This window comes from Carassius auratus, chromosome 32 (genome assembly GCF_003368295.1).
Source record: "Carassius auratus strain Wakin chromosome 32, ASM336829v1, whole genome shotgun sequence".
In the NCBI taxonomy this organism is placed as follows: Eukaryota; Metazoa; Chordata; class Actinopteri; order Cypriniformes; family Cyprinidae; genus Carassius; species Carassius auratus.
This window is the reverse complement of record NC_039274.1, coordinates 34411596-34426833: the sequence shown is the minus strand read 5'-3', so window position 1 is coordinate 34426833 and position 15238 is coordinate 34411596. Positions and strand designations below refer to the sequence as shown.

General features: G+C 39.1%; 2 protein-coding genes across 8 annotated transcripts in view; one reads left to right on the top strand and one right to left on the bottom strand.

Annotated features, from left to right (window-relative positions):
- Positions 1-1500, bottom strand: part of LOC113052295 (vacuolar protein sorting-associated protein 13C-like) — a 44115-nt gene extending 42615 nt beyond the window's left edge. For 4 of the 7 annotated variants that reach the window (XM_026216729.1, XM_026216726.1, XM_026216731.1 and 1 more), the window contains exon 1: positions 1250-1499. In XM_026216729.1, the coding sequence (XP_026072514.1) occupies positions 1250-1349 (100 nt within the window). In that variant the 5' untranslated portion in view covers positions 1350-1499. Of the gene's footprint in view, positions 1-1249 lie in introns of all 7 variants that reach the window. The other 3 variants (XM_026216732.1, XM_026216725.1, XM_026216728.1) reach the window with 1 other exon arrangement.
- A 3079-nt stretch (positions 1501-4579) lies between these two features.
- The window catches only part of LOC113052293 (talin-2-like), a 43028-nt gene continuing 32369 nt past the window's right edge, over positions 4580-15238 (top strand). The window contains exon 1 of the mRNA XM_026216722.1: positions 4580-5012. The gene's annotated coding sequence lies outside the window, so the exon portion shown is untranslated. The remainder of the gene's footprint in view (positions 5013-15238) is intronic.

Genomic DNA, 15238 nt, shown 5'->3' with positions numbered 1-15238 from the left:
CAGCTGACCATTTTTGCCATGAAATGACATCTTTAATTCTGTGTGGTGTAAATCCAAGTGCAGCAGATTATCAAAACAGAAAATTGAAGGACGGGGACTTGGTTCTATGCATTGGTGGTTGGTTGAATTTTCAGATGTGAACTCAAAACCAAAGGCAGATGAATGGAAGCTTGCAGGGGCGAGTTTAAGCAGGTTTGGAGAAGTCCTAGATACATCACTAGAGAAAAGTCTTTTTCATCAGAAGATCCGTTGAAACTGGCATGTTATGACACTTTGATAAAAAATTACGAGATTTACAATATGAAATGTATAAAAGGACTATTTGTTCACAGTAGGATCTATGACATGCATTTAATAAATAGATGAGGTGAATTTTTGGTTTCATGCCAACATAAGTTTGTTATGATTCTAATGAACGTGGCTTCCAACTATCCTTGGAATTTATCTGAAAGAATCTAGTCGGAGTTGTTCCGGCCTTGACACATCCTGTAAAGTGACTACATCAACACAGCAGAATGACAGTAATTTGATCAAGGAAAAAAAACACATATTTCCCATCAGTGATTGTGTATGATCCTGTTTACACAGACTGTTTATACTCTAAAATGGAGTTATAAGTGTTGATAGGAGTAATGGGGGATGTGAGTCACAGGGGCCATCAAGTTAAATCTGTAGTTATATAGATTAAGGTTTTTCCAAAGATATTTGACATGGAATCTGTTCCTAATTGCCCCAACAATGCGACACTCTGTATTCCCAGTATAATGTAAAGAGTAAGTGTAGAGCACTTAACATTTTCCGGAATATTAAAGACATGATTATTATTATTATTATCTATGAAATTGTGGTCCACTTCACCTTGAGCTTTACTTGCAAAAATTCAACAGAACTAATTGTTGAGAAGAGAACCATTTTCTGTCTCATAAAATATAAATGTAGGCGGAAAGTAAAAGGATTGAGTAACGATGATGACTGCAATCCTTTTAACATATTAAAGGCGGAAAGCAAACAGTATAAATGATGAGCGTCTTTTCATCTCCTCCGAACGACTTGACAGACTGCCAGTCTTACAGAACAGAACCCAAGAGGACCGAGACAAACCTTAATGGACACGGTATTCAAATTACAACTAGCTCGCACTGCATATCGATATAGGACGTTTTGCAAGACAACAAACCAGAACAGAATACGAGCGTTTCTCTGCATTAATTCTGACAGGCTGTTTAGATGAATAAACGCTTAACGTTACCTCCCCATATGCCGATCTTGAGCTGCGACTTGTCCAGGTTTTCCACATAATCTCCTATGAACCTGTTCAAGAGATCACTGACTAAAGACTCGAACACCATGGTGAGCAGAGATCGACAGCGACCCTGTCGCAGATTACGTGCTAAGATGTCACGATCATCATTTGATAAGGCAACTTCCCTCCCGGGATGACAGGCGTACACAGCAGCGACATCGACTCATTCGGTGATCCGCTCGCGCTGTCTGCAGCATCAACTGCGATTACTGGATTATTAGCAGGCTGGCTAGTGATTAAAGAACATGGATCGAAAAGTGAAAGAGTACTGAGACGATGGCCGATGTTCATTTGTTTACCAAATGAGAGACACATAGAGGATATTCGTTTATTTTATGTGCAAGATATAAAATTACTGTTTACTTTAATTTGTCGCTTTATGATAACCACATTCTACAATTTACCTAAATGTAAATTCTTCCGAAATAGCTAGACATATGTATTTATCATTAACGACTTTTATTCGCTGATCTATGTTGAAGTCATAGGAAATACTTTGATATAGACACCATTAATCTGTTATCTGAAATAAAGATGGATGTGCCTGACTGTGACCGTGATGGGATTTTCTCACCACATGCCCCCATCACACTAACCCCTGTGTCCCCTAGTTGTGGTTTTCCTTTAGGAGGGAGTTTCCGAGCTCTTGAGCTCTTCATAAGGACTGGTCCACGCGGTCCTCGGGGAATCCAGCTGCAAATTGATCTTGTGATGTTTGAACACGTGGCTTTCTGTCTTTGTGCTGAATGTTTTGAATCCAAACATGTTGTCTAGAATCTCAAGCCTGTAATCAGATACTGAAAGACATAAACTGCAAACCTTCCAAACCTTCCAAACTTGGTACAGTATCCATATTGCATGCACAGATGTTCAATGACAAAATATAATTTAGCCAAAACCCTTTATAATAGATGTAGATAATGAATCATCAAATTAATAAACAATCTAATAACTATTCCTATTGTTAGAAATAAAAGAAAAAGGTTATACGCGGGATGCTGTAAGAAATCTGTTTAATAATGAAAAACGTAATGTTACTGTGCATGTTCTTCTCTGCTCCACTGTTTTGTCTTGTGTGTGTTGTTGTTTTTAACCACATGTATATCATTAAAGAAAAGAATCTGTTAGGGACTTTGAATGGCAAATAACAATAATTTCATTATTATGGAAGTGACAGCTGCATGGCATTTAATTTTTCAAGGGAAAGATGGGAGCAACAGCTCCATCTATAGGTGAATTGCTTTAAGAGCTTTTACTGTCCAGCTTGAAAAATAGAAACTAAACTCATATGTTTCAGAGAAATATATTAAACAGTCATTTTAAAGATATTCCAAGTGCACAAAGATAAAGTCAGCTGATGGGCTCATTTCCTACAGCACACTATGGAACGGAATATAGTCTACTTTATTGTCCCATATGGGAAAATTTTGGTTTGGTTTGTTCATTGTTTCTACTACACCTATGAAGTCATAATCTGGTTCCTAGTCTTCCTGACCAGCAGAAAATGGGACCTCAGACACTGTCGTAACAAACATTGGTAACTCACAAGAGTGTGTTTTCAGTCCCATCCTCTACACACTGTTCACACATGACTGTGTTGCCTCCCACAAGGACAACATCATACTGAAGTTTGCTGATGACACCGCAGTGATAGGACGGATCAACAGCGGGGATGAAGCGGCCTACAGGAGACAGGTGTCCAGTCTTGTGACATGTGAGGACAACAATCTTACCCCTCAACACGGACAAAACAAAGGAGATGATGGTGGATAGTTTGAATTTTGAAAAAGAGAAAAACTCACCATCCATTGATTATCTGAGAACTTGAAGTGGAGAAGGTGAGCAGCTTTAAATACTTGGGGGTCCACATCAGCAAGGGCCTCACCTGGAAACTCAACATCCCCCAGCTGGTTAAGAAGGCACAGCATCTCCTGTACTTCCTGAGGAGGATGAGAAAGTTTGGCATGTCGCCTAAGATCCTCAACAACTTCTATAGCTGTGTATAGTTGAGAGTGTCTCAGCCAGCTGCATCACTGCGTGGTATGGCAACACTAGGGACCGCAAACGTTTGCAGGGAGTGGTGAAGACCACTGAGAAGATCATCAGGACTCCACTGCCCTCTCAGCAGGCCATTTACCATCACACAGAAGTCCACAGAAGAGCTGCATCCATCGGTCCAAATAGTTTCATCTCATTTGCACATTTGTAATGTTGGTATTACTACTATTGCATATTTTTTAAAATTACTCATGTTGAGTCATCTCAATTTATAATGCAGTTGCACTCAATTTGCACATCGCTGCAATATTGTTTTTTGCACATAGGTTAATACTGTACATTCACATATATAGATATACAGTACATAGTCTATATTCCTATTTTCCTATTCCTAAACTTGATTTTTCTCACTTGGGCATATGAAAATAAATGCTTTGAATCCTTGAATAACTACCAAAATTAAGTGATATTCATACTGTAGTATAGTGGCTGTAGACCTGTTCTCTGAAGCCTCTGGTCTGCACTTTCTATATTCCTAAAATAGATGTGAATAAATGTGAATTATTGAATATTCAGAAATAACATTCTTTCAAACATTAAATCCCTAGTAATCATTTCAAACTTTTTGCCCATTTAATGGTGTAGATAGAATAACAGTATGAAGGAGCTATAGATTGATACAATGGTAACATCACAAAACAAAATGACCATGCTGTTATACCATACTTTAATCCATAGAGAGCAGCATTTAAGCACTTACAGACAAAAGCTAAAGTGGTCTGATGGCTGATTTGATCCCCTAAAACCGGGAAGACAATTTACAGCTCCACATCAAAAACAGAGAATGACAGAGCCGCTGACACTGGAAATGTGTAATACTTGTAATATAACAAACAACATTATGGTTATCAAAATATGAGGTTCCAAAGTAAACTGGCTATTAATAAATGTCCAAGATAAAGTTTGTGTGGGAAAAATGAGCGGCGTTTACATATAGGTATTCCCTACTTTGTGGAGTTATTGTATGTTATATATTAATCATGTTATGTATGTTATAATTATTCATATTAATTATTACCATTATATAGTAATGTTTATATGGGTTGGTAGTTTATGTGAATAAATACTGAATGTAGGCTAATACAAATTTACAATAAAAACTGACTAATACACAGTATACATCTAATTGCAAGAAGAAGAAGAATACACAGAAGAGGATATCAGGACTACAATCCCCTGAATCCCGGTCTGCATGACGCATTTCCTCCGCATTCCCTTCAGCAATCGGATGAGCTCGGTAAATTCCGTAAATCGAGAAGGGATTACTCCAAAGAGGCAGGACAAGACCGTAGTTTACTCTGCATCGAAGCGGCTGCGCGCTTGCAATGAAACTGCGGTAAGCAAACTCACCGGTAAGACACAGTGTGCTCAGATTCCGGCGTTTTGTGAATTGTGCACAGAAATATACACGATCGCTGTGTATTTTAATGTGTTATGTATTAATACGGTAAAACCGAACGCACATACAGTGTTGAATGGATTGGGATTTAGAAGTGCGTGGAAATAAGCAGTGTGTGCTGGACAGAGACGTGCACAGAGTCCTTATATCTCATTTGACACAATACACACGCTTCACCAGTTGCTAATGAGGAGAATTAATACACGCGCACACTAATCGATGGGAACACTGTGGCTATCTGCATTGTAATTGGTAAGTTAAACTATTAAACGTTTGTCTCTGAAATGCAGAAAGACGGATGATGACTGATATTTGCATTATAAGGCAATTGTTCGTGTTTGGTGGTTTGTGTAAGCAATAGTTTTTATTAATTGCCGAATTGTTTATCTGAAGACGTGATGCTTATATTTTTGTGGAGTGCAACTAGAAGCCGCCTTATTCAGCCCATAGCCCACTGTGCTTGATAAAACTTTGCCATTTTAGAAGTCCATTTGAAAATAGTGGACACTTTATAAATAGCGGAGTTTTTAATATTTTCCTTTTTTTAAGAGTAGACGTAAACTTTTTTTTATTTATTTTTTTAAGAATGATTCATTTGTAGTGTGTTTAAATCGCAATAAGCACAGACTCGAGGAATGAATCCTAATTAAATGTATTACTTCCAGGCTTTTCTCTCTCAATCCGCATTTCTGTAACCATTCCATTCCCGCAAATGTAAATACTCTTACGTTGTTTAAAACTTTAAAACACTCTTAAAACAACTATCCACATTAAGCCGCAGCATTGGGATGAACTGCTTTTGTGATGTTCGAGACACATGGAGCCCATGCTGACGCCACACCCCTCTGTGTCGTCACATTTATTAAACATCCCCTCAGAGCTTCGTTGTGTTCTTCGAATGTTTTGTTTGTCTTTGATTACATTCCTCAACTTTTTTCCCCCATAATTTACTCGCTATTCATTCATTTGTTAGATTTGAGTATGTTTCGAGTTAATCAAACATAAACCAATGTTTATTGGAAACAAAATCAAGCTGTAGGGGAGATAGATACCTTGGGTTTGGAGTAAAAGTTTACAGAAAACTACAGTTTCTTTTGACCAAAACATTGTTTATGAGTTTTTTTTATAGCTTAATTTTAGCTGAAAATCCAATTAAAAGTTATGTTTCAGATTTCCATTGTGACGACTTAGCCCATATAGTGTTACCACATGTCTCACATGCTGCTTTTGTATTTTTATGCTTTGTTATTCTCTTGGCCATTTTAAAACTGAAAATGACTTTATGAAAAGGAGATGTTACGCAAAGATGAGTGTCCTCCTTTTCTGGTATTTATGAGAGCTTTTTTGCGTAGATAAATCATCTGTTTTGTAACTTTTCTGAATATTTGCTACTGAGTTTAATCCTTTTGCATTAAGAATTCTGTTCATCTTTATATTGTTCATCAGGGTCAAGAAACTTCATTTTTAGATTTTGTTTTAGAAGGTTTCTCCTCTGTTACATCAGGGCTCATGTATCCAGCACATTCTAAAGGTTTTTATGCACTTTTCTGAGTGAGTGTAATTCATCCTCCTTGCTCTACATGCCTTGCACCCCACCTTGTAATCTCTCTTTGAGACACATGGTTTTGCAGGACTGTGTGTTTTATTTGTGTTGTTTTATTAGCACTGTAGATGTCCTTTTGCTTTTAAAGTCCATCTTCCAGTATTCAGTGTTTGACGTGAAGGAGACCGACAGGTCTGCTTACTGTGTATGTGCTGATGGACTGCTGGTGCTGATGAATCCAGTAGCTTAGGAAAATGCATCAAGTAGAGTACTGTCTGCGACCCTCTTGACAAACTGCAGCTGCTTCTTAACACAGCTGTCACTTTTATTAATAGCTGACCCATGGGTCATAACTTATTGGCAAGGCCATTTGGCAATAAATGTACACTGTATAGGTGAACAAGCTCATTGACTTGCTGTTAGCAACTCATCACTTGGCAATGTCGTCATTCCAACAATGTCCCACGTGTTCTTTTTTAAAATACCATTTACTTTTCCAAGGCCAGAACAAGATGAGTGTGAATGTGAATTTTCTCCGCTCCAAGCATGACTGTAAATAAAGAAAAGGGTTCTCTTAATGATATGGATCAGTAGTTTTCTATGGGGAGAATTAGATGTCATATGAGACCAGTGAGTAAAGCGTGCTCTTTTATATTGGAACCTTAAACAGTCCATTTAATATGTTCTCTTTTCTTTAAATTATGAATGGTCTCTTATCATGAAAAGTTCTTTTTGGAGTTCAGATAAGCCTGCTGCTTCTGTGAACAATATTACATGACAAATGAGGCCTGTCTGCTAATTGTACCCTTCGTTATATTGATGTTGACCAAGCTGTATGTCAGCCCACAAAGCTATGAAAACTCTGACGCGGTTCAGCATACAAGCCTTCTTCAGGGAGTCGACGAAGGCTTGTATGCCGAAACGCGTCAGAGTTTTTAAAGGTTTATGATGACCAAGCCATAAAATAAAGTCTTTTTAATTTTTCTTAAAGAGAGTGCCTTGGAATTTCCTATTTGTTCTATCTTATGATTATCTTATCAAAAGAGCACCTCAAGCTAACATTTTGAGTCCTGGAAGCGCCCCTCCTATAGACATTTGATGAACAAACCTAACTGTTTAGTTTAGCTTCATAAGTTTAAGTAAAGCTTAAGGTTTGGTTAGCTCGTGAAAGACAGAACAACTATTGGAGCCTTGGAGTTTGAGCTTGGCTCTGGGGGCCTGAGGCTGTTTCTACCCCCACATTCTCTGTGCTGAAAAAGGATCCAGGTCTGTCTGTTATATCAGGAGCTCCTGCTATTGCTGCCTCCCCTTCGGCAGAATGGTTATCTGACCTGTTGTGATCTTTTGTGCACACTGCAAGTTGCTTGCCAGAAAGGGCAGGTACAATTCCTATCCAAGCTGCTGTGAGGGTTCAAGCAAGCTTCTCTCACGTGAACACATTCCACTGGGGCAGTAGATGAGGGATCAAAGAATTGTGTTGAAGCAGTATACAGTGGTCTGATGGATTGTTGGACAATGTGTTAGGTAAAGGACATGTCTCAGGTGTTCCATTGTATTCCAAGGTAAACCATTGTATTTGTCCTGTCACTTTGAATGGAGTGTTTCTTTGGCAGGTTTTTTTGGGAATACAGAATATGTTTGCCCTTTGACATGAGGCTTAATATGGTTACTTGAAATCAAAGAATGGAGAAGGGCTTTTCTGAGCCAGTCTGCAGCTGACTGGGTGGCATATGCTGCATAGATCTGATGTTCACAGAGTCCCTGTATTGTAACTGGAACAGACGTGTAAAGGAAGGGCTGCATCCTTATTTAACAAAGAGTCTATGGTACCTAAAACATAGTATAAGGACAAAAAGCATTGGGGCATCTGATCATTACACCAACCGGGACTTTAAGTGAAAGTGAAGTGACATTCAGCCAAGTATGGTGACCCATACTCAGAATTTGTGCTCTGCATTTAACCCATCCGAAATGCACACACACAGAGCAGTGAACACACACACACACACACACTGTGAGCACACACCCGGAGCAGTGGGCAGCCATTTATGCTGCAGCGCCCGGGGAGCAGTTGGGGGTTCAATGCCTTGCTCAAGGGCACCTAAGTCGTGGTTTTGAAGGTGGAGAGAGAACTGTACATGCACTCCCCCCACCCACAATTCCGTCCGGCCCGAGACTAGAACCCACAACCCTTCGATTGGGAGTCCAACCCTCTAACCATTAGGCCTACTGACCACAGCCACTGATGTTAGACAAGAAGACCTGGCTCACAATCTCTGTTCCAGTTTACCCAAAAGGTATTTGAAGGGGCTAAGGTCAAGGCTCTGTGTGAACCAGTGAAATTCTTCCACACCAATTTGTGCAACGGGGCACAGTCATGCATTTTTCAAAAATGTTGTATTTAAATATTTGGGCTCATTCAAATAATTTTTTATTTAAATGACATTTAATGAGAAAGACAATGTTTTTAACAATCAAGTTTTTGTCACCATTTCGGAACAAGCTTATGATTAGGCATTATACACCATGATGTTCTGCAAAACTACGTACACTACGCAGACTGATCAGTGTATGACAACAAAGTATCACGAGAGGGGTTCTAGAGCACATGTTTAATAAAGCGGCGTGGAGATTGGAGAGGGAGCTGGTGATTCTAACCGACTATATCTAATTTACACTATACAGTAAAGACTATGCAGTGCTATATCATTTGATTTATTCAGTTTCTGTACCTGGACACCTACAAATTTGTAAAAACGTAAATATTGTTTAATTTGTATATTTGTTTATTTGTGCTATTTACACAATTTCAAACAGGGCCTTCGGGTAAAACCTGCACTGGACCACCGCAAACCCCAGCTGCTTGTCAGCTTCAATCACCAATAAAATGTTGTTGCATGTTTTTTATTTTTTTTACAAAATAGCCGTCAATCGGCCTTGTTCTGGAGCTCCGTGCAAGATCTCACCTCATGGGGTAAGGATGATCGTGAGAAAGGTGAGGGATTAGCCCCGAATTACACGGGAGGATCTTAAGGCAGTTGGGACCACAGTCACCAAGCAAATCACTGGTAGCGCACTACACCGCAATGGACAGAAATCTTGCAGCGCCCGCAAGGTCTCACTGCTCAAGAAGGCACATGTACAGGCCCTTTATCTAAGTGATTCAGAGAATGCTTGGGATAAAAAGTGCTGTGGTCAGATGAGACCAAAATTGAGCTCATTGGCATTAATTCGACTTAATGAGGGAGAGAAATGCTGATTAAGACCCCAAGAACACCATCTCTACAGTCAAGCACGGAGGAGTAAACATTATGCTTTGAGGCCTTTTTTCTGCTAAGGGTACAGGATGATTTTGCCACATTGAGAGGCAAATGGATGGGGCCATGTACTGTAAAATATTGGACGAGAACCTCCTTCCTTCAGCCAGAACAGCAAAGATGGGTCATGGATGGGTTTTCAGCATGACAATGACCGGAAACATACTGTGGCGAGTGGGGCGGGGCCGAGAGTCGTGGGAACGAGGAGTGAGGCCAGGTGTAGTGATTGGAGATGAGCTGCGCCCCACCGCCGGTATCGAGTCCCACGTAGGAGATGGAAGGATAAAAAAACTGGAGCGACTATAGTGAAGGACGAGAGAGGACCAGGCCTGGGACATTATTTTTGTTTGCTTTTTATTTATGCGCACCAGTCGTCCGTGAGGGGCTGGTGCGCCGTTTTGTGTTTATTTTTCAATTATTAAAATGTTTTGATTGTGCGCCGGTTCCCGCCTCCTCCTTCCCGATGATTACAAAGGTCGTATCGTTACACATACCACCAAGGCAACAAAGGAGTGGCTTAAGTAGAAGCACATTAAGGTCATGGAGCGGTCTCCAGACCTCAATCCTATAGAAAATCTGTGGAGGGAGCTGAAACTTCGAGTTGCCAAACAACAGCAAATACATTTTAAAGGTCCCGTTTTACGCGCTTTTTTGAAGCTTTGATTGTGTTTACAATGAGCAATATAACGTGTTCATGTTTCGCGTGCAAAAAAACACAGTATTTTTCACACAATTCACCTATCTGTTTACTGCTGTTTTCACTGTCACAAAAACGGGCTGATTTCTTCCTTGTTCTATGAAGCCTCTCCTTCAGAAATACGTAACGAGTTCTGATTGGGCCAGCAGTACCTGTGCTGTGATTCGACAGCAGCTGAGAGCAGGCTGCCCTCCTGGTAACGTGATTGGTCTAGAACGAACTTGCTGGAGATGTATTTATAGTCACAGGAGGAGCGTTTTTACTGACGAGATGCGCATGAAAACCTAACATCTAGTTAACAAAGCTAAACAGCATTGCCCTTTGTGTAATAAGTTACAGAAACTGTTAAACGCACCAACTTAAATAATAAAATACACTTACCGGTTGTGGTCCATAAACAACGCCTTCTCCAGACAAAGAGGGAACTGCCCCATCTTTCAAGAATAATCTTTGTGCGAATCCGGCATTAAACTGATTTAGAAAGTTGTCCTCAGCAAGCTGTCCTCTGCAAAATGAGCTGCACATAGTTTTACATGTGCATTATAATTTTCGGGAACCGAGTTAAACATCAATTGTAACCATTAATCTCAAAGTACAGCGTTCCTGGGAAGCCCAAACAAAGATGATTGGACTCAGAGATGAAAAAAACAGCGTTTCAACAACATGGCGACAAACACAAACAGCTCTTCCTTCTTCTCCGTCAGAGTGCAACAAGGCCACGCCCCCTGTTTGTGAATTCATGTGGGCGGTGGTTAGTCAAAAAAACTGTTTTAGTGACGTTATTACTGCAGGAACTAGAGGGCTGTAGTCCACACGGGTCGTTTTTTGTAGGCAAATTCTGTTAAATCAAATATCTCACTTGGCATTGAACTTTGAGCTTTAGAATTTTACAGATATTATTTATACTCTAACAACAACATTACACACTAACTAAAGTTTAAAACATGGAATCACGAAGAAGGGGACCTTTAAGGATTTAGAGCAGCTCTGTAAAGAGGAGTGGACTAAAATCACCCCTGAGACGTGTGCAAACCTGGTGACCAAGTACAAAAAAAAGTCTTACCTCTGTGCTTGGCAACAAGGGGGTCTTCAAGTACTAAGCAATGTTTTGTTTGGGGATCAAAAGCTTATTTCACTCACTGATATGCAAATCAATCTCTAACCTTTACATTTTTTCTGTTTTTTTTATTTTTTTTTGGTTGGTTTTGTCACTCTCTGTTAAAAAAAAAACTACCATAAAAATTACAGACCCTTCATTTCGTTGTATGTGGGCAAACTTACAAAATCAGCAGGGGATCAAATTAATATTTTCCCCATGCATTATATTTTATACATATGTATATGTATGTGACCTTGGACCACAAAACCAGTCTTAAGTCACAAGGGTATATTTTCAACAATAGCCAAAAACACATTGTATGGGTCAAAATTATTGAGCCAAATACAGTACAGAACATACCAACACTGGAGTCAGCCTATGCTTATAATGTTTGTGTTGTCTCGCATCAAGTAAATGTTGAGAAAAAATATCCACATGAAAGTTGGCTCCTCCAACTTATAACAATAAGATAACATTTGATCAAAAATAATTCCATTTACCATCATCCCTCCTCACCAAATCTTACATTTGGCACAATGCAGTCAGGTAGAAAACATTCTTCTGCTATCTGCCAAACACAGACTCTCCTATCAGACTGCCAAAAAGAGAAAAGTTATTGGTCACTTGACAGAACATGTTTCCATGTTACTTGGTGATGTGAGGCTTGTATGCAGCTGCTCAGCCATTGAAACCCATTCCATGAAGCTCCTGCCACACAGTTTGGTGTTGAGAGCACTTTAGGGACATAAGCCTCCATTTGAGAACAACCTTGCAGTCACATGGCCAAAATTCATGCAGGAGTCATTGACTGAAAGAGCGTGTATGTCGCCCACAAGTGCTATCAAAAGTACCATCTTATAAGAGAGCATTTTTAATGAAATCAACTGCAGTGGCTCCTCAGAGTGAGGTAGCTTATTCCTCCGTTGCTCAACATTGGCAGTGGAGGACAGTGGAGTGACACAAATCCCCACTGCCCATTAGGACAATATCATATTTAAGACTACGAGGGGTTTGGGGCCAAATGTTACCTCCCATATATCCTGCAGGCGATTTGTGTGTTTTTATTTGTGAGGACAACACCAGTTTGATTGCAGTCGAGATCTAGTGTTGTGTTGCAGATATGAAAAGCCACACCTGGGTGTCCTGCTCCATGGCAGCAATACCCCCCCCCCTCCACACACATACACACACACTCACTTTCTCCCTTCTCAACGTGGAGTATTTTTTTTAAAGGGAGTCGCGAGAGCTCCAGCTGGATTCGATTACACCTGGACAGCTCTGTGTTAATCAAACGCTTGGAAATAGCCTTTTATTTGTGCAGCATATTCTTGGAGTTCCCTAATGCATAACTAAATGGATACAGAAGACTAGAGCAGATTATCCAGGCATGTAACCCCTGACTGGCATGTTTAGTGGAAGGCTATGTGGTTAAATCCTCAGAGGTGAATCTCGTAGTGCGGGACATTATGTCCATAACCAGATCTGTGTGATCTGTCACAGCTGTGCACTCTGAGGTCATAGTTGTGGCTCAGGAAATCATATGATCCTTACCTTAGATGTGGGCGGCATTCAACTATATGGTTCTTCCTGGCAGTCCATAAGTAATTTGTTAAAGTATGCAGATGCAGCTCTAGTGGCTGTAAATTGTACCCTGTTTTAGAATGGAGCACTGCTGGGTCTACTAATAAACATACATTATAAGTAATAGCCTCATTAGCTGGCAGTGGTTTTAGTTGCTAATCCCTGTAATCTCAGTAACCGTTCAGATGCAGCTGTCTAGCACTGCTAATTTTTCACAGGAATAGCTGCTTTATGAAAGTGTACAGTGTGTAAAATGTTGCCTCAGTCTTGTTAAACGAGCTGGATTGTCAGTGAAAATACAGTCATTAAAGCAGCAAATGACTAGCAGGAGACTGCTGATTGGTTGCTTGGCTGCAGCAGGAGATGTTTTTTCAGATGTTGGCATTGAATGAAGTCTATTTCTGTTTGCAAACTCTTCACTGTTTGCTAAATGTTTATTTTATGTGCCAGTTCTGAAAAGCTGTGGAATGGAAATAGTCTTTATTAACAAATATCTATATAATCATGGTTATCATTATATTTCCATATATAAGTGTTCAAAGGTTTGCTGTCAGTAAGAATTTTATTTAGGTATTTATTTATTGATGAATTGATACTTTTAAGCAAAAATACATTAAGTGACATTAAAGACTTGGCAATATTGTTGCAAAGGATATGTTTCAAAGAAATGCTTTTCATTTGAACTTTCTATTCATAAGAGTCCTGTCATCAAAATATTATGAAGCACAACTGCTTCCAACATAGTTTATAACAACAAATGATTCTTGAGCATAATAAATGATTCTTGAGCACCAGATCAGCATGTACTGTAAATAGGCTGATTTCTTAAAGATCCCGTTTTTTTTTTTAATGCTTTTATTGTGTTTACAGTGTGCAATATAACATGTTCATGTTTCGCGTGTAAAAAAAACACAGTATTTTTCACACAATTTACTGTTTTCACAGTCATAAAAACAGGCTGATGACTTCCTTGTTCTATGAAGTCCCACGTTATACGTAATGAGTTCTGATTGTGCCAGCGGTTCCTGTGTTGTGATTCGACAGCAGCTGAGCGCACGCTGCACGGAAAGGTCACGGTGGCCGCAGCTAATCCAGCATGTGGTTAAACAGTAAACTATAGATATAATCAACAAATAATTTAAACTGATCATTACAAACACCAACAATCGATGGTGTCCGGTTGAATTACTAATCTTTTAAAAAAGTTTTGTCAGATTAGTTTTAATTACCATCTAGTTAATAAAGCTAAACAGCGTTGACCTTTGTGTAATAAGTTACAGAAACTTTTAAACACACCAACTTAATAAAATACACTTACAGTTTGTTTTCCATAAACAACGCCTTCTCCAGACAAAGAGGGAACTGCTCCATCTTTCAAGAATAATCTTTGTGCGAATCCAGCATTAAACTGATTGAGCAAAATGTGCTGCACATAGTTTTACATGTGGATTATAGTTTTTGGGAATTGAGTAAAACATAAATTGTAACCATTGATCTCGAAGTACAGCGTCCCTGGGAAGCCCAAACAAAGATGATTGGACTCCGAGATGAAAATAACAACGTTTCGACGACATGATGACAAACACAAACACAACTCTTCCTATTCTCTGTGTGAGGGCAAAAAGGCCATGCCCCCTTTTTTTGTGTATTCATTTGGGCGGAGGTTAGTCAAAAAACTGTTCTAGTGATGTCATTAAATAAGGAAGTAGAGGGATGTAGTCCAAACTGGCCGTTTGATGTAGACGACTTCTGTTAAATAAAATATCTCGCTTGGCATTGAACTTTGAGCTTTAGAATTGTACAGATATTATTTATACTCTAACAACAACATTACACACTAACTAAAGTTTAAAACATGGAATCACGAAGAAGGGGACCTTTAAGGACCTTGTGACAATGAAGATTCAGCTTTGTCATCAGAATAATAAATTACTTTTTAAAATATAAAAATATTTCACAATATTTTGTGAAAGGCTCAAAACACAAAAATCTTAGCAGCCTGAAACCTATTAATGTAGTGTATGAAGAAAATATTTCAGATATTTTAGTAATTTTGTTTTTAAAAACATCTCTGATTCTCTGCAAGGTATTTTAATCTAATCAACAATGATGAGATGTCAAGATGAGTGTATTTAGACACTTGCAATGTTTTGGAGTTTTGTTATTGTCTACTGTATATAAAATGTATTTCCTGTAGGGTCCTTTACTATTGGGGGATTTAATAATGGTCTGAAACATAAT